The sequence below is a fragment of the Stegostoma tigrinum genome, chromosome 34 (assembly GCF_030684315.1).
Source record: "Stegostoma tigrinum isolate sSteTig4 chromosome 34, sSteTig4.hap1, whole genome shotgun sequence".
Lineage (NCBI taxonomy): Eukaryota > Metazoa > Chordata > Chondrichthyes > Orectolobiformes > Stegostomatidae > Stegostoma > Stegostoma tigrinum.
In genome coordinates, this window is record NC_081387.1 from 26986535 (window position 1) to 27006575 (window position 20041).

A 20041-nucleotide genomic window follows, 5' to 3' on the forward strand; every position below is an offset into this window, starting at 1 on the left:
CCTTTGCCAGTTACTTTACAGTATTGACATGTTTTGGTTAGGGAGACACACACATTCTGGTCCTTCTTCTTATCACAACCTTCAGAACTTGAAAACATAAGATTTTAAAGTAATAGCCTGGATTTATTGTGTCTACACCCACCTTGTGTTCTCTGATTGAACAGGTTGCGTTAACTGAGTTTGAATTGATAGATCACATTTCTGTTTGATTGTGTCCTGGAACTTAATCTGAACTTGGGCATCATGCTCTGTCTCGCATTTGAACTTTGATTGAAATTCCAATAAGACTTTCCCAACAATTGACCCTTAACATTCCATAGTGTTACCATCACCGAATCCCTTCTTATCAACATCCTTGAGGGTTACCATAGACCAAAAACCCAACTGGATTCACCACATAAACACAGCGGCTAAAAGAGCAGGTCAGAGGCTGGGAATCCTGTGGTGAATAGCTCACCTCCTGACTCCCCAAAGCCTGTCCCACCATCTACAGGGCTGGAACTCCCGGCCTCAGTGCGGGCTCAAACTTCCAGCCTCAGCGCGGCCTCAAACTCCCAGCCTCAGCGCGGGCTTAAACCTCCGGCCTCAGCACGGGCTCTTACTCCCGGCCTCAGCACAGGATCGAACTCCCGGCCTCAGCGCGGGATCGAACTCCCAGCCTCAGCGTGGCCTTGAACTCGCGGCCTCATCGTGGACTCGAACCCTCGGCCTCAGCGCGGACTCGAACTCCCGGCCTCGAGGAGATGCCTGATGTGTTCTGGGCTATTCCAAACTCCTATTTCTCTATTTTTCTAATTTATTGCTGGACTTCTTATTTATTTATTTTCTTTATTTTTTAATTCCCCTAAGCATTTGTAGTTAAGAATCTGCACCTAGATATCTTGATACCTGAGGTAAGTGGTAACTTGTAAACTTTGAACTGTATTCATGCAAGTACATGTGACAATAAAGCTAATTCTCGTATCACTGCACCACAAGAGCCCTAACCAGGGAGACAGCTCATTGCTAAATACCAGTAATGTGTTCACTGCAAAGTGGTGTTGACCATCACAGATTGGCTCAGTGTTTTTGAGTTGTTGGGCAACATGCAGTTCACAGCCTGTATCATTAAATGTAGACAGAAGAACAAATATTCAATACAGGATGATCTGGAGAACTGCATATCTTAGCAATAGAATGAATGATGGGAACCACAGCCTGTAGTTACATTTTAAAAATTCCAGAGTTGACCAGATTGATCCCTGGAAGGAGGGAGTGCACTAATTCCTGCAGTGCCATGACTGACGAGTGGAGAGGGACTGGATCAGTTAGGACTATATTTACTGGAGTTTAGAAGAGTGGCAGGAGGGCGATTTCATCGAAACTTATTAAATTCTAACAGGACTAGACAGGATAAGCACAGGAAGAATGTTCCCAATGACCAGGGAGACCAGGGACCAGGGGGGTCATGGTTTAAAGATACAGGGCAGGCCATTTAGGACAGAGATAGGGATAAATTTCTTCACCCAGAAAGTGGGAAGCCTGTGGAAATCCGTGCCACAGAAAGTGGTTGAGGCCAAAACATTGAATGTTTTCAAGAAGAAATTAGATATAGTTCTTAGTGCCAAAGAGATCAAAGGATACAAGGAAGAAAATGGGAATAGGGGACTCAGTTGGATGATCAGCCGTGATCATATTGAATGGCAGAAGGGTTGAAGGGCAGAATGGCCTCCACTTGTTCCTATTCCTTAAGCTTTATTCACAGGAGCAGACCGATACAATTATTGGAAGGATCCTAGGGTAGTGTTGTCGAACAAAGAGACCTACAGGTTCAGGTACATAATTCTTTGAAATTTGAGTCACATTTGGGCAGGATGACTAAGAAGGCATTTAGTACGCCTTCCTTCATTACTCAGGCCTTTGCCTGTCAAGCTGTGGTTGTACAGGACGTTGGTGAGGGCTCTTCTGGAGCACTGTGTCCAGTTCCGATCACCCAGTTATAGGAAAGATATTACTAAACTGGGGAGGGGTCAGGAGACATTTATCGTGATGTTGCCACAAGGAATGGAGCGTTTGAGTTATAGGGAGAAGTTGGATTGCTGGGACTTTTTTCACTGAATCATTGGAGGTGGAGGGTTCTAGAGGTTTATAAAATCTTGAGGAACATACATAAGGTGAATAACAAGGGTGAGGGAGTTCAAAACTCACTGGGGGGGACATATATTTAAGGTGAGAGAGGAAAAATTTAAAAAGGAAGTGAGCAGCAACTTTTTTTTACGCAGAGTGTCTTGTGGGTGGAATGAACTTTCAGATGAAATAGTGGATGCGGTACAGTTAATAACATTTAAAAGATATTTGAATAAGTACACGAATAGGAAAGATTTGGAGGGATATGGGCTAAATGCAGGCAGATGGGGCTAGTTTAGTTTGGGAACAGGGTCTGGTTGGGCCGTAGGGTCTGTTTCTGTGCTGTGTGACTCTATGGCTCTATAAATGGTTCTCAAAACACTTGGCGAGAGGTTTTCCTTTTGAGTAGGTCCCTTACCTTTCAGCGTTGGGGGTGGAAAGAGGCCATGGAAGGATTCAGAAACAGGGATGAGATATTTAAGGTTGATGTGTTGTCCAAACAGGCCAGTGAGCCTTGGAGTGATGGATGAATTGACCTGCCGTGAATTAGGAGAGGGGCAGCAGAGCTATGGATGAGCTCCATTTATAGAGAGTAGAAAGTGGGAGGCCGATAGTAATGTATTCAAGTAGCAGAGTGCTGGAGGTAACAAAGAGCTAGGTGAAGGTTTCTGCAGTGGATTACCCAAAACAGTTGCGGGGACCTGGGAGGATAGGACAGTGATGAGAAAAGCTGACCTTCACATGAATGGTGAATTTAAATCAGCTGCAGGTATCCATCTTATTTTTCAGCTGCCCTTCTTCGCATTTTTGTTCCAACTCCCTCCATTTGACCAGAGAAAATGGCCAAGAAAAGCGACCAGAATTCCCAGTCAGTTGACAGAGCTTGGAGTGAAATCAGTGACTTTGGTCACCAGGCAGGATGGTGCAGGAATGTCCCAAACACAGGAAAAGGAGTTAGATTCACTCATTCCTCAAATTCTGATTCCACTTTCCCCATTTTGGGACGATAACAGCTCATTCTGCTATTAAAATACAATCAATTGAAAAAGCAAAAACGAACAAAAATTGGCATTTCACCAAATCACGGAATTGTTATGGTGCAGGAAACCATTCAGCCCATCCTGCCTACACTGGCTCGTTAAATTCCCTGGCGCCTGTCTCCTGCCTTTTCCCCCTAACCTTGTCCCCCATTTCTATCCAAATATCCATCCAATATCCCTCTGGAATGCCTCAGTTGTACCTGCGCACCCCCCCCCCCCCCCCACCACCTCCTGTCATTGTGTTCAGGTAGTACATCCACACCCTCACTACCCTCTGGGTAAGTCATCCCTAACTTCACTCTCGCATTGTCTATACATCAGTTAAATCTAATCCCCTCTTGCTCTTGTTCCTTTTCCAAGTGGGAACCGCTTTCCCCCCTCTCCTCTGTCCAGTCCTTGCTGACAAATTTGTAAACCTCAACCAGACCTCCCCCTCAGCCTTCTTCTCTCCAAAGAGAACAACGCCAACTTCTTTGTTCTACCCTGTATCCATATATCTGCCAAAACCTCAGCATGTTCCATTCATGACCAGCCACTGCTGTAAAGTACAAAGATCAATATTTGTTCTGTGGGCCACCAACAAAACCGTGACTGATCAGATTGATGTTGGACGGGTGAGAAATGAAGTGGCGCACTGCGAATAAATCCTACACTCTCCTTCTCACGGCATCAGGGGCTCAAGCCTCTGCAGCCTTTGAGAATGGTATAAGATTGACCAATTTGAAAAACCATTCCTTTGTAAGTTGTGGGCTTCACTGCTCGGTCTGGCAATTAAGAGCAAGCTCCATTGTTGAGAGTCTGGACAGGATTTGGGGAGTCAGAAAGTGAGTTACTCATTGCAGTATTCCTAGCTGCTGAACTGGTCTTGAATCCATTATATTTATATGGCAAGTCCAATTAAGTTTCTGTTAACGATAGCCCCCAGGATGATGATAGTGGGGGATTCAGTGATGGTAACGCCATTGAATGCCTAGGGCAAGTGGTTAGATTGTCTGTTATTGGAGATGGTCATAGCCTGGCATTTGTGTGGCACAAATGCTACTTGCAACTTGTCAGCCCATGCCTGGGCATTGTGCTGATTCTTTTGAATTTGAACATGAATTGCTTCAGCAGGGAAGCTAATGACCTAATGGTATCATCACTAGCCTATTAATCTAGGAAACCAGCTAATGTTCTGGGTTTAAATCCCAATGAGGCAGATGATGGAATATGAATTCACCTTTTCCAGAACAAATCTGGAATTCAAGATTCTGCTGACGTCTACTTGATTGTCAGGAAAAAGTATCAACTAATTCATTGATGTCCTTCAGGTAAGGAAAATTCCTTGGGTGGTCTGGCCTCCAGACCTGCAGCAATGTGGTTCACTCCTAATTGTTCTCTGAAATGGCCTAGCATTTGTTTCAAACATGAAGTTTTTAATCAAAAATATTTACAGCATTGTTCATAACATCAAGTGGAAGCTTCAATAACCTAGACGCTATTGTGGAGGTGCATTGACTCTGGACATCATGCAGTTTCATGGCTTAAAATCAAATAAGATCAAATGGCAAGGGCACACAATATACAATGTCCACCACAAAGAGTGGCTCCACAGCAGTAATACTGATCGAGCTGGTCAGGTCCTAAAGGACATAGCTGCTAGACTGGGTCTGCAGCAGGTGGTGAGGGAATCAACAGGAGGAAAAATCATACTCGACCTCATCCTCACATATCTGCCCATTGCACAGACATCAGTCCATGACAGTATCTGTAAGAGTGATCGCTGCACAGTCCTTGTGGAGATGAAGTCCCACCTTCACATTGAGAGTAACCTCCATGATGTTGTGTGGCACTATCACCGTGCTAAATGGGACAGACTTCACACACACCTAGCAACAGAAAACTGGGCTTCCATGAGGCACTGTGGGCCATCAACAACAACAGAACTGTACTCTAGCACAATCTGTAATGTCTTGGCCCAGCATATTCCCCACTCAACCATTATCATCAAGCCAGGGGATCAACCCTGGTTCAATGGAGAGTGCAGGTGGGTGTGCCAGGAACAGCACCAGGCATTCCTGTAGATGAGGTGTCAACCTGGTGCAGCCACCAAACAGGACGACTTGTATGTGCGTTTGTATAAGCTGCAACTGATAGACAGAGTTAGCAATCCCACAAACAGTGGATCAGATCTAAGGCCTGCAGCCTTGCCACATCCAGTCATGATTTGATAGAGAGTTGATGTGATTGTCATTTTCTAAATCATGAGTGGGCAGGACATAGTAGATGGGGGAAGTTGCTATTGCTCATAAAAGAAGATAAAGAACGAGAGAATGTAGATTTAAAGTGATGTGCAAATGATGCAAGAAGACAAAACCTTTGCACAGTAGTTAGGGTCTGGAATGCACGGCCTCAAAATGTGATTGAGGCAGATTCAATTCAAGCATTCTGGAGGGACATTTAAAGAGAAATGGTGTGGAAAAATGGGGGTGGAGGGAGGGAAGACAGGAGTTTGGAACTATGCTATATAACAAGTATAAGGCTGAATTGCCTCCTCTTGTATTGTAACAATTCTGTGGATTCTGTGAATGGTGTGGAAGTTAAACAACTCTTTGGAGGAGGTAGGTCCACAAATATTCTATCCTCAACGATATGACAACCCAACATGCAAGTGTGAATGGTAAGGCTGAAGCATTCACAGCAATATTCAGCTAGAATTGCCAAACGCATGATCTTTCTTGGCCTTCTCTGGTGATCCCAGCTTTACAAATATTAGTTTTCATCCAATTCAATTAACTCCATGTGATATCAAAAGATGAGTGGAGGCACTAGATACTGTAAAGGCTGTGGGCCCTGTGAACATTCCAGCAATAGTGCTGAAGACTCATGCTCCAGAGCTTGCCATTCCCCTAGCCAAATGTGTTCCAGTACAGTTACAGCACTGGTATCTACCCAACAATGTGGAAAACAGCCCATTTATGTCTTAAACATAAAAATGTAGGACAAATCCAACAAAGGCCAATTACCGCCCCATCTGTCTACTCTCACCCAACAGTCGAGTGATGGGAGGTGTAACCAACAGCGCTGTCTAACATAACCTGCTCAGTAATGCATAGTTGGGTCCTGCTAAGGCCACTCAACTTCTGCCCTCATTACAGCCTTTGTTCAAACATGGGCAAAAGAGCTGTATTCCAGAGGTGAGGTGAAAATGACAGCCCCTAACATCAAGGTTGCGTTCAACTGACTGTGACATCAAGGAGCCGAAGCAAAGCTGGAATCAATGGGCCTCAGGGGGCAAACTCTCCGGTGGGTGGAGTCATACCTGACACAGAGGAAGAAGGTCGTGGTTATTCAAAGTCAATCATCTCAGCTCCAGGATATCTCTGCAGGAATTCTTCAGGATAGTGTCCAAAGCCCAACCATCTTCAGCTGCTTCATCAATGAGCTTCCCTCCATCATAAGGTCAGAAGTGGAGATATTCGCCGATGATCTCACAATATTTAAAACTATTTGCATCTCGTCAGATACTGAAACAGACAATGTTTAAGTGCAACAAGACCTGTTAAATTGCTAATTTGGGGCTGACAATTGGCAGTAACGTTCATGCCATACAAATGCCATACAATGATCACCACCAACAAGAGAGAATCTAACCACTGTCACTTAACATTCAATCACATGGCCATTAACGAATACCCCACCAGGGGTTACCTTTGAGCAGAAACTGAATTGGACTTGCCACATAAACACAGCGGGTACAAGAGCAGGTCAGAGGTTGGGAATCCTGCAACGAGTAACTCACCTCCTGCCTCCCCAAAACCTGCCCCACCATCTACAAGGTACAAGTCCTGAATATAGTTCTGCATATTTTTTGAAAAAAAACATTAAATATAGTTCCTGTATAACCACTTAGGTAAGTGTGAAATGTAACATGTTATTTAAAAATGATCCGGGAGTTTCTTTCTGCCCCAACTATTTTTCATCCCAACCAACATCATCAAAGCCTGACAACATGGTTGTGTAATTTTGCTGTACAATAAATATTGCTGCATTGTTTCCTTATCTGGCAACAGTGACCACACCTGAAAGGCATAACAGTTCAAGCCTTTCATTTACATCTGACCAATTGCAAAACAATTTTACACCCATGATTGGTGAAAATGCACTGTTTTCTTGTCATAACATTCTGGCTGGAGTTTGATGCCAGAGTCAATAATAGACTAATAGAAATGTAGTTTATCTTAATAGAGTCCTGTCCTCGGTAGGATATAGAATTCCTATGATTTTATTTGCATGTTCAACAATTCTTTCATGTAATATTATGCTTTCCAAGAATCATTTCTTTCCTTTCCATGTTTTGCTAAGTGGTTTAAAATAATCCAGGTCGTAGAGCATAGACTAATTTGTTTTCAGCTTAGTGCTAGATCTTCATTAACAAATGGCCAGAAACATGTTGCTTGTAGGCACGAGGTAGCGAGACACTTATTATCCCGAAGAGATAGGAACGGACAGTACCGGGGTTCCATTTGAAAACGGCGGGCTTCGGAAGCGAGGCCACGTGACCTATGCGTGCGGCTCGCGGCCCTCTTCTGTTCTTCACCCAGGTCCGCTGATACTGTATAATTGAAAGGGCAGAAAGAGCGTCTCGGTACTTGTTTGTGCGCACTCTGTCAGTAATGTCGGGCAGAGGGAAAGGTGGCAAGGGTTTGGGAAAAGGCGGAGCGAAGCGCCACCGCAAAGTTCTGCGGGACAATATTCAGGGAATCACTAAACCTGCCATTCGGCGTCTCGCTCGCCGCGGTGGTGTCAAACGTATCTCCGGTCTCATCTACGAGGAGGTGCGTGGGGTTTTGAAGGTTTTCTTGGAGAATGTGATCAGGGATTCGGTCACCTACACGGAGCATGCCAAGCGCAAGACCGTGACCGCCATGGACGTCGTGTATGCGCTGAAGCGCCAGGGGCGGACTTTGTATGGCTTCGGTGGTTGAAGATAGCATTTAATAGGACATGTGATTTGTAAACCAAAGGTTCTTTTAAGAACCACCAAAATACCTTTAAAGGCACGGAACCGGCTAAAACAGGTCACTTGATTATGCGGGAGGAGGTTTCTACAAACAATAAGTATTGTTGAATTTTTATACTGGATTTATACAATTGACTCATCGATTTCCCTTATCTGACGGCAACGTGGTGCAGTCAACACGATCATTGCATTAGTTGAGGATTTCTTGTCTTTCATTTCAGATCAGCTATGATCTTATTAAATGGTGGGGCAGGCTCGAGGGACCAGATGACCTACTCCTGCGCCTAGCCACTCAACCTTAAGAATTACTTTCCCCAGAGCACAGCCAGTCACAGAACTTACTGAGTTAGATCTTCGACAGACGCTCCAAATTTTACTTACAACGTATTATTTGAGATGTATTGGAGAAGGTGCAAAATAATTTATTACAACATTTCTGTAGATTTTCTCATTGCATAGCACTAAATCTAAAGTAGCCCAATCTCTAATTGGTTGTCTTACGTTAAGTTTCAACTGAGGAGTTGTGGATGCTGTTAAACATGGTGCATTTGTCGGTGAAGATCCCAACTATTGAACTAATGAAGCAGGTGAAAATGGTTTGGCCTGGGATATTTCGCTGAAGAATTAGGCCCTTGTAGTGCAGCAGGAGTGCCCGTACCTCTGGACCAGGATGCCCAGATTCAAGTTCCACCACCTCTAGATGTGTGTAATTACATTCCTGAATGGGTCAATCAGAAAATACCTACCTTGAAGAATTCTTACAGAGATCTCCCTGGAACTCAGATGCCGGACCACCGACACTCGTACCATCTTCCTTTGTGCTAGATATGATTGCCTGGCTCTGAAATGCCACACACGGTGTAGCCTTGAAATTAAAAGTATTCATTCACCTGACCTTTGGCTTCATTTTAAATTTATTATGTGGGTGGCATCTGGAGATTTATGGTGCCTACTTGCACTTGAATAGTGTCTTTGAAATCATGAGGTTTCATACAGTAGAAAACAGTGTGAATGAGAAAAAGGGCTGTAGTCTAGCAACAAGAAGTCCAATGTCACAGAAAGGGAGACAGAAGCTTTGCCTCAAAAAGTAATACGCACGCTCAATCAGTCAGAAAGTTTTTATAACAGCAACGTGTTAATTTATCTTTTGCAAATGGGGTTATGATAGAAGAAAAGAAATCCTGTATAGATGATAAGTTGGTAGTAAACGTATGAGATCCAGAATGTTTTTGAAGTGTCGGAGAGGAAGACATTCTGCAAAGCTGCAAAAGACATATGTTGAAGGAGTACATGCTAAGGAATAAATGAGCTGAGTTAGCTCACTTAACAATCATAGCAAGAGGCATTTACTAAACAAAATAACAAATGTAAAAATTGGTTGTAAAGGCGATAGTCACACCAACTGTGCAAGGGCCTTTAAATTGTTCTTCAATGAGCTTGGAGTGTCGGTAAGGTTGTTGTTGAGGGAACAGGTGTTAAATATTTATTTAGACTATTTACAATGGGGCAATTTCAACCATTTCTGGCATAGTGCAATATCGGTCAATATAAGAAACATTTAAAGTTCTTCCCTAAGAATACATCGACGGCCACTCGGGAATATTCACCACCTGGCTCCCAGTCTGGTATCGGCCTCTTGCTGGCTTTTCTGTGAAATTCCACATCGACAGGAGGGATTACTGAAACACACTTTTGACTGAGCAGTGCATAGCTTAACAGTGCGAGTGTCCTGCTACTCACATCTCCTCCTTCAAGTGCCCATCGCCTCTTACACATACCAGGAAACCTCTTCTGAGCTAAACTTTGTCGACAGCAGACCTACTTGGTTATGGGATATGTCGAAAACAAGACGAACGTTTTGTTAAGAAAACTATGGTAATGCTCGGTTGGAGCTGATCAAATTAAAAAGCTGACCCTTCGAGTCCATTGCTGTTCACGTGTTTAGCATCTGCAATACTTTCTACCAATATTTGTCACTTCTGATACTATTGGCCACTTCTAAATAATTTCTCTTCATCCTGCCTTCTGCATTTGCTATTTCTCTGGCTGTAGCTTTTCTTTTGGTGACAATACTTGAGTGGCTCTGAAAAGAGCCTTTTTGTGTTGAGCTGTCTCTGCTCCTTGCACTTCTACCTTCTCTTCTTCCCCGTCGTCGCCCGTTTCCCCGCCGCCCGCTTGGGGGTTTTCCTGGCCTTGGCCGCCGTCCCCTTCCGGGGGCTTTTGGCCGCCGCTTTCTTGGTGCCTTTGGCCGCCGCCGCCCTTTTGGGGGCCGCTTTCCTCTTGGTTGCTCTTTTCTTGGGCCGATCCTGAACTTCTTCCTCCTTCACCTCCTGCTGCTGCCTCTGCTCCGGCTGCAAGGTGGAGGCGGAGGTTCCGGGCCCGCTTTCGCTCGCCGAGCCCCCCTTGTTGGCCGAAGAGCTACCGGGCGGCGGGTTGGGCCGACCCGGGCCACCCTTCTCCATCGGCTCGTAACCCGCGGCCGAGATGGTTTTCTTCAGAGACCCGCCGAGCTTGGCTGGCGCCTGGCGCTCCTTGGCAGCGGCCACCGCCTCCAGAATCTGCTCTGCCGCCGCGGTGGTAGCGCCACCTCCACCACCTTTCTGAGGTCGGTAAGCGGCTTTCTTCTTGGCGGCGGCGGCGGCTGGGACTGCGGCAGATTCCGGGGCAGTAGCCGCCGGGACGTCACCTCTAACAGGCACAGTCTCCGCCATCAAACACCACAACGCACCCGTCGCAACCAACAACTGGCGGAGCCGCCGCGGCGACGTTCTATATAAGCGAAGGGAGCGGACGGCGTGGAGACAACTTGCGGCTAATCTCCGCCCCCTCCGCCCCACCCACCGTGAGGTGGCCGCGCCCCCTCATTTGGACCACGCCCGTAGCCGCTAGGCCACACCCCCTTCTCGTGTCACCTCTCGGAAATGAGACGGCACCAGGTTTATTTGAAGACGCGAGTTCCTGGTTCAAACCAGCTCAACACCGGCACCTCCATATCAGAAAGGAGCGACAGCAGCAAGTCTGTATCGTCGCTTCATCTTGTCAGTTATGTCTGTTCGCCAATTGTCTGACCCTTGTCTGTCTGCCTCTTGGCCGTTTATTACCTGAAACAAAAACCAAGTTGTCACTTAGTACTAACTGCTTCTACCTGCTTCCTGCGGGTCCGGCAGCATCTGTGAAGATGGAAATCAGAGTTAACGTTCCGGCTCCAGTGACTCCAGGTCTCAGAGTCCCCTTGTCATCTCCGATGGCGGAGACCGTGCCTTTCCTTTATTATCCGTTGTCTTGTCGTTTCTCTCTCTTGTATATAGAATCATAAAATCTACAGTGTGGGAACAGGCCATTCCGTCCATCGAGTCCAGACCTACCCGCCAAAGGGTCCCATCCAGACCCACCCAATCTCTTGAACTTTGCATTTCTTATGGCTAACCCACTAATCTGCGCATCTTTGCACTGTCTTCCATGTTCTGGATGGGTCCTGACATGTGTTATCAATCTGCCCGTCTCCTAGACCATTTGCCTATTCCGTCGTTTACGCGTTTATTGCCTGTGTACATCTGTCCATTTTCTGTTTCCTTTTTTGTCTATTTCCTCTCTGTTATCTGCCTTTGTGTGACGGGGTCGGGGCTATGGTTAAATCGTCAAGATGCTTGCACGACTCAAGTCTGGCAAATGGGGGTAAACTGTCCAATTCTACAAAAGTCAATCGAAGAATTTTTTTCACCATTAAAACGCCAAACAAGGTCCCTGGGATTTGGTAAACGATGCCACTGCTTTCCCAAGAGTTTTTTTTTGTTTTTGTTTGTTTGTTCGATTACAAAACTTTTCAGAAAATGAATTGTAGGATCTTTCTCCCCGTAGGTTTTCCTTTGGCCGCTTCATAGTGCACGAGGTTTTAGGACGAGATTTCCACCTTAAACTTCCAACCTGGGATTAATGACACCACACTTGGTCTGTCTGTCTATGAAGCTGACAACGATTTCCTCGATTCGGCGGTTATGAATAAGTCTGCAATGTGGCTATGCTTTATCATTAGTCAGGAATCTCTCGACCACTTTGGACGAGAACCTTTCTCTTACATTGTCGATGCTGGTGAAGCCTTCAGCGAGGATACTCGAGTCGCTTGGTCAATGTAGCCCATTGATATAGCCTGTGATAGAATGCAATAAAAAATACTTGTAACTGGCATACATTTTATAGATTAAAACACACAAATTTACCTTCGCTGGTCATCGAGTAACAAAGAGCAACCTTTCGGCACTGTCCGGTTTGGAAGGGAGGGATAAAAGGCAAGGAAGAAAAGATGGTGTGGGGTTATAACCTGAGGTGAGGGTGAATGTAACAAAAGTGTTCGGGCAACAGCAGAGACTAAACGCCAGCGGGGCAGTAACTTTTACCAGTTAGAAATGAGAGAAGTACGGGAAAGGGGGGAGGAGTATAAACTGGAAACTTTTAGTGAAAGCAGGGAAACTAGAGGACTGTGTAAATTTGGGCAACAAAACAAAATAGCGGGAAAAGCCCAGCAAGTCTAGCAGCAACAGTGGGTGAAATCTCGGATCGATGGAGCCTTCCTATGGCTTCACCTTCGTAGATGCCGCCAGACCTGCTGAGCTTTTCCAGCAAATTCTGTTTTCGTTCCTGGTTCACAGCATCCGCAGTTCTTTCGGTTCTTGGGGATGGTTAAAAAGGGGGAGGATGTGTCTCTCAGCCGCCGCCGGAGTCTGCCCGAAGGATCATCGCCGCTTTTCGGAGGCGGGTTTGTGGCTCTGAAAAGAGCCTTTTGGTTTTGTGTGTGTGGGCTCCTGTTTGGAAGGGACGGGTGGCCTGGGTCTTCTAATTCGCGGAGAACGCGAGGCAGACGTTTAATTTCTGCGCCTGGTCCTAGTTTTTCTGGAGGTGACCGTTGTGTGGGTGGCGGTGGTCGCCTTTTCCCCGGCTCCTTTCCTGACCCTCGCCCGGGTGGTGGTCGTAGCGGCGGTGGGCTTGCCCGACTTCCTCTTCCGCCGGGGGCCGCTGCCGCCTCTCGCAGCCGGGGACCTCCTCCCCTTGACGGCGGCAGCGGTGGTCGCCCGCTGACCTCTCGCCCTGGTGCGCGTCTGCCTTTGCTGCTGCTTCTTCAGCTGCTGCTTCTGTCTCCGGCTGAGCCGCAGGCAGCCGCCTGCCTCCCCTCTCCCACCACCCCTGGTCCCCCGGCCCCGGGTCCGCACCAACGAGCCGTTGCGGACCAAGCCGCCGACTGCCGTGCGGAGCTGCGACTTGTTCTTCTCCACGTCGTAGCCGCTGGAGAGCAGGGCCTCCCGCAGGGAGGTCAGGGACACGCCGCCCGGCTGCTTGCGGGCCGACAGTGCCTGCAGGATCAGCTTATTGATGCCCTGCATCCTACGGCGCCTCCTCCGCCGCCGGCCCTGCTCCAAGTGCTCGGGCAGCGGCAGCGGCGGCAGCACGGCCCGCATCTGCGGCCGCTTTTTCCGCCGCCGCTTCCTGCTGGCTCCCCCGCAGCCGCGGCCCGCCCCCTTCTTTTTCTTCCGCTGCTGTGGGCCGCCGGTGGTCACCATCCGGCGTCGGCGGGGATTTTAAGCGGAAACTGAGACGGCTGCAGCGTTTCCCCAGCAGCAGCGATGCCCCCGCCCCCCGCCCCAGACACTCGGCGCAACCCCGGACGCGGCTGCGGACTGCGGGAGGCGGTCGCTGGCCGCCGCTACTTCAAGGCTCAAGGCGGACCGAGGAGGGCGGGCCGGAGCCCTCAGGCCGCCGGCCAATCCGAGGGCAGGGTGTAGGGCGGCCGCCCAATCGCAACACGCTGCCCGCGAGCGTACGCGCCCCTCCTTCACGGGTCACGCCCCCGCGCCTGTTGGAGACGCCCATCACCCCCAACAGGGCACGCCCCGTGCATGTAACACGCCCGTTTGCCACATGATGATATGGTACAGGAGCCCACCCATGTTGCTCGCTCATGCAATGAATTTGTGACTGGTATAGAACATAGAACATAGAACAGTACAGCACAGAACAGGCCCTTCAGCCCACAATGTTGTGCCGACCATTGATCCTCATGTATGCACCCTCAAATTTCTGTGACCATATACATGTCCAGCAGTCTCTTAAATGACCCCAATGACCTTGCTTCCACAACTGCTGCTGGCAACGCATTCCATGCTCTCACAACTCTCTGCGTAAAGAACCCGCCTCTGACATCCCCTCTATACTTTCCACCAACCAGCTTAAAACTATGACCCCTCGTGCTAGCCATTTCTGCCCTGGGAAATAGTCTCTGGCTATCAACTCTATCTATGCCTCTCATTATCTTGTGTACCTCAATTAGGTCACCTCCCCTCCTCCTTTTCTCCAGTGAAAAAAGTCCGAACTCAGTCAACCTCTCTTCATAAGATAAGCCCTCCAGTCCAGGCAGCATCCTGGTAAACCTCCTCTGAACCCTCTCCAAAGCATCCACATCTTTCCTACAATAGGGCGACCAGAACTGGACGCAGTATTCCAAGTGCGGTCTAACCAAAGTTTTATAGAGTGCAACAAGATCTCACAACTCTTAAACTCAATACCCCTGTTAATGAAAGCCAAAACACCATATGCTTTCTTAACAACCCTGTCCACTTGGGTGGCCATTTTAAGGGATCTATGTATCTGCACACCAAGATCCCTCTGTTCCTCCACACTGCCAAGAATCCTATCCTTAATCCTGTACTCAGCTTTCAAATTCGACCTTCCAAAATGCATCACCTCGCATTTATCCAGGTTGAACTCCATCTGCCACTTCTCAGCCCATCTCTGCATCCTGTCAATGTGCCGCTGCAGCCTACAACATCCCTCTATACTGACAATGAATCATCTTCAGAGATAACAAGGTGTAGAGATCACGGGAACTGCAGATGCTGGAGAATCCGAGATAACCACGTGTGGAGCTGGATGAACACAGCACGCCAAGCAGCACAAAGCTAACCCTTCGTCACAAATGGGGGAAGGGGAAGGGAGACCTGAAATAAATAGGGAGAGAGGGGGAAGAGACAGTGGGAACTGCAGATGCTGGAGAATCCAAGATAAAGTGCAAAGCACGGTGAACACAGCAGGCCAAGCAGCATCTCAGGAGCACAAAAGCTGACGCTTCGGGCCTAGACCCTTCATCAGACAGGGGGATGGGGGAGAGGGAACTGGAATAAATAGGGAGAGGCAGACCGAAGATGGAGAGAGGAGAAGATAGGTGGAGAGGAGAGTATAGATGGGGAGGTAGGGAGGGGATAGGTCAGTCCAGGGAGGACGGACAGGTCAAGGAGGCAGGATGAGGTTAGTAGGTCGGAAATGGAGGTGCGAGGAGGGGATAGATGAGAGGAAAAACAGGTTAGGGAGGAGGGGATGAACTGGCTGGTATTGGGATGCGGTGGTGGAAGGGGAGATTCGAAGCTTGGGAAGTCCACATTGACACCATTGGGCTGCAGGGTTCCCAAGCGGAATATGAGTTGCTGTTCCTGCAACCTTCGGGTGGCATCATTGTGGCACTGCAGGAGGCCCAGGATGGACATGTCGTCTAAAGAATGGGAGGGGGAGTGGAAATGGTTCGCGACTGGGAGGTGCAGTTGTTTGTTGCGAACCGAGCGGAGGTGTTCTGCAAAGCGGTACCCAAGCCTCCACTTGGTTTCCCCAATGTAGAGGAAGCCACACTGCATAGAGTGGATACAGTACACCACATTGGCAGATGTGCAGGTGAACATCTGCTTGACATGGAAAGTCATCTTGGGGCCTGGGATGGGGCTGAGGGAGGTGGTGTGGGGGCAAGTGTAGCATTTCCTGCGGTTGCAGGGAAAGGTGCCAGGTATTGGAGGGGAGTGTGGAGCGGACAAGGGAGTCACGGAGAGAGTGGTCTCTCCGGAAAGCAGAGAAGGGTGGGGAGGGAAAAATGTCCTGGGTGGTGGGGTCGGATTGTAGCTGGCGGAAGTGTTGGAGGATGATGTGTTGTATGCGGGAGGTCGGTGGGGTGTAGAGCTAGCAGAACAGAGCAGGCCAAGCAGCAGAGGAGCAGGACATGTCCAGCTCCACTTTCCTGCTTTAATCCCCATAACCATCGAGTGCCGTCCTGAATAAAAATCTCTATCACCAATGGTTGTACGAAGTGACCCAACATCCACAGCCCCCTGCAGTAAAGGATTCTGCAAATTCTTGCCCCGGGAGAGTAGAAACTCCTCCTAATCGTTGTCTTCAATGAGTCACCCCTTACTCAGAGACTGCCCTCTAGTCCTAGGCTCTCCCATCAAGGGTAACAGCCTCTCCCAATCTCCCCTGTCAAAGTCCCTAAGCCTCATCGTTCAAGCACATTTCAATCAGGACTTTTCCGATTCTAAACCATCATGCATACAGGTTCAACTTCTCCTCAAAGATAAATCCCTCTGTTCCTGACACCAGCAAATTGAACCTTTTCTGTACTGTCTGCAATGCCAGTGCAGTAATATCCAGCTCCTCGATTCTTCCTGCCAAAATTGCATAACCTCACATATCATAAGACTAGATAGGACCCTCAACGCTCTCACTCTGTCTCTACTCTCCTCCTATTCCTCCCCTGCCAGTCACTACCCCACTCCAGACCCTCCATCTGCCAATCCCTCAGTTTGCACCTCAATAAGTGATAATTAAGTTCTGAGGAAGGGTTGCCAGACCTGAAACGTTTTGTCCTCCACAGATGCTGCCAGGCTGCTGAGGTTCTCCAGCAACTTTGTTTTTGTTCCTGATTTACAGCATCTGCAGTTCTTTTGGTTTTTAAAGTGATAATTAGCCTCTCCCAACTCATCGTGTGAGATTTAAAAGATGGCTTTAAAAGGAGTTTAGTTTAGCAGTATGTGACTTCCGCCACAATTACTGATTTTAAAACAGTTTCACCTTGGCAATCTGAGCAAAATCACTCAAAAGCTGAGGACAACCAAAATTAATCAGTGTTTATTGAAAAAGAAAGAAAATCTCAAAAGGAAAATACAAAAACAAAACAAACTTTGGATCCAAGATGCAAATCATCACAAAGAATGAAGTGTGAACTTGCAGGCTCCCGAAACCCTGCCCATCCAGCGATGGTCACAAATTTACATCCTAACATGGGAATGACATCGAGCAGCTAGTCTGAGACACAAACCATATCCTTTGAATTAGACAGTAATTCACCTGCAGATAGATGATTTATTGTTTAAGATTGCATTCATTTAAATGGAGTCAGTAATGTGTTCTAATGGCTTGATGCTGCTTCAGAGGGGGTTACGTAAGGATCTTAGTCCAAAGTCTTACTTAATCCCTTTCGCTCTCTCTCGCCATTTACTTCCCCACACTGCAACGGCAAACACTGACCTTCAATTCTAAATGGCACTGGCACCTTAACCACCTTTAGTCACTTATTCTCTCAAGATCATATGGAGGCTCACAACATAAAGTGCTTTATGGGGAAATGGTAGTGCCCCTTACCTCTGGAGCAGGTGCTCTGGGTTGAAGTCCCATTCTGTGTCTTGTTGGCTGTGGAAGGTTGCATTTGTGTTGTGGCCAAACAGGGTCATCGTTAGCCTGGAAATCCTTCTAAAGCACCTGATTGGCAGGCAGTGAGTGAGGAGGGTTTCCTGCTCATCCAATCTACAGCCCTTAAGCCACAAACATGGACCAAAAGAGCTAATGGCCCAACCCTCAGTAACTGAGGAACAAACTGACACACTCCGTTTTGCTGCCTGGTTGCGATCTATTGTCACTGTTGGTTAATAGATGGTTAATGTTAGAGCTCTCACAGCTGAGAGAACCACATGGCCATGATCAACATCCTGGGGGGTTACCTTTAACCATTAAACTGAAGTGGTCCACACCGTGGCTACAAACAGCAGGTCAGAGGCCAGGTAAATGTCAGCAAGTAACTCACCTCCTGACCAGCAACCCCCCACCGCCAACCCCACCCCCCACCCCACCCCCAGGCCTGTCCCACCATCCATGGCTTTGGTGGAAGTTTCCTCCCTGCCCAGTGACGAAGTGGCTTCCGACAGCACAGCACAGCAGTCACCCAGCGCCAAGGTCTCACCCCCATGTGAAGCTCTCCTTCGTCTTTGGCTTCAAATAGTCATCCAGGAGGTAGAGGTTTTGGACTGGCACAGCTGTTTCCTTTGGTGGAAGCTCCCAGCCCAGTATTCCAGCAGCCAGGCTTGGCAGTCTCGTCTCGGCATGCTGGTCTCATTCCAGCCGTCCCATCGTTCCTTATTCGGCCTTCCCCAAGCCCAGGAGCCATTAACCGAATTGTGAAGAATTAAGAGTACATTTGGAACAAGTTCATATGTATGATACCTGTCATTAATACAGGAGCCACGGTTGGACAATTCATGTAAAAAAATACATGGGGGCAATAAATTTGTATTCTATCCTCTTCCGTTCTGATGAAGCTCGACACCATCCAGGACAAAGCAGCCCCCGCTCGATTGGCACCACATCCACAAACATCCCACTCCCTCCCCCCACCGACGCTCAGTCGCAGCAGTGTGTACCATCTACAAGATGCTCTGCAGAGATTCACCAAAGACCCTCAGGTAGCACCTTCCAAACCCACGGCCTACTTCCATCCAGAAGGACAAGGGGCAGCCCCCTGCAAGCTCCCCTCTTTCTCCAGTACATTGAACAACATTATCAGTGCTCCCTCCTCTCTCATCCAGAATTGGAAATGTTTATCCTCCTCACTTCCAGTTTCCACCCCACCCTCACCCTAACCCTAACCTGATCTATCTCTAACTCCTCCCTTCCCTTCCTTGACATCTGTTTCCATTTCTGAGGCTTGACTGGCCACAAATATCTATTACAAATGCACAGACGCCCACAGCTCCCTGTTTCCTGTAAAGACTCCATCCCATTCTCTCAGTTCCTCCGTCTCCCTCGCATATGGTCAGATGAGGCCAACTTCGACAAGGGAGCCTCTGAAATGTCCACCTTCTTCCTCATCCAAGGATTCCCCAGCTCTATTGTCGACAGGCCCCTCAACCAGGTCTGATCTATCTCCAGCACTTCCACCCTCACCCCGATAACAGTGACAGGGATCCCCCATCCCACCAGCATCCACAACCAGAGGATCATTAGGTGCTATTTCCACCAACTCCAGCGAGACCTCTCCACCGGACACACATTCCCCTCCTATAGAAACAGTAGATAGGAGCAGGAGAGGCCATTCGGCCCTTCGATCCTGCTCTGCCATTCATCATGATCATGGCTGATTGTCTAACTCAATAGACAAATCCTTCTTTCTCCATAACCTTTGAACCCATTCGCCCCAAGAGCTATAATCTAGCCGCCTGTTGAACACATTCAATGTTTTGGCACCAACTACTCCATGTGGTAATGAATTCCACAGGCTCACCACTCTTTAGGAGAAGAAATGTCTCCTCATCTCCGTCCTGAATGGTCTACCCTGAATCCTCAGACTGTGACACACCCATCATCAGGAACATCCTCCCTGCATCTACCCTGTCTAGTTCTGTTAGAGTTTTCCATGTCTCTATGAGATTCCCCTCATTTGTCTGAACTCCAGCAAAAACAATGCTAACCCACTCAATCTCTCCTCATCCATCAGACCCACCATCCCCAGAATCAGCCTGGTAAACCTTTGCTGCACTTCCTCAAGAGCAACAACATCCTTCCTCAGAAAAGGAGGCCAAAACTGCACACAATATTCCAGGTGTGACCTCACCAAGGCCCTGTATAACTGCAACAACACATCCCTGCTCCAGTACTCAAAGCCTCTCACAATGAAGGCCGACACACCATTTACTTCTTTAACACCTGCTGCACCTGCATGCTTCCCTTCAACGACTGGTGCACAAGGACACCCAGGTCCCACTGCACACACCCCTCTCCCAATTTACAGCTGTGCAGGTAGTAATCTGCCGTCTCG

At 48.0% G+C, this 20041-nt stretch overlaps 3 protein-coding genes across 3 annotated transcripts; 1 reads left to right on the plus strand and 2 right to left on the minus strand.

The window, feature by feature from the left end:
* The first annotated feature begins 7801 nt into the window (after positions 1 to 7801).
* Positions 7802 to 8113, plus strand: LOC125446419 (histone H4-like). Its single transcript, XM_048519967.2, has one exon. The coding sequence runs from the start codon at positions 7802 to 7804 to the stop codon at positions 8111 to 8113; it is 312 nt and encodes a 103-aa protein (XP_048375924.1).
* Positions 8114 to 10277: 2164 nt separating this feature from the next.
* On the minus strand, positions 10278 to 12286 carry LOC132206252 (histone H1.10-like). The gene is made up of 2 exons (XM_059639633.1): positions 12225 to 12286; positions 10278 to 10917 (listed from the first exon to the last, which is right to left on the minus strand). Exons 1-2 carry the CDS (start codon positions 12284 to 12286, stop codon positions 10278 to 10280), a joined length of 702 nt encoding a protein of 233 aa, XP_059495616.1.
* Positions 12287 to 13007: 721 nt separating this feature from the next.
* On the minus strand, positions 13008 to 13700 carry LOC132206253 (histone H1t-like). The gene has a single exon (XM_059639634.1). It carries the CDS (start codon positions 13698 to 13700, stop codon positions 13008 to 13010), a length of 693 nt encoding a protein of 230 aa, XP_059495617.1.
* Positions 13701 to 20041: the final 6341 nt, after the last annotated feature.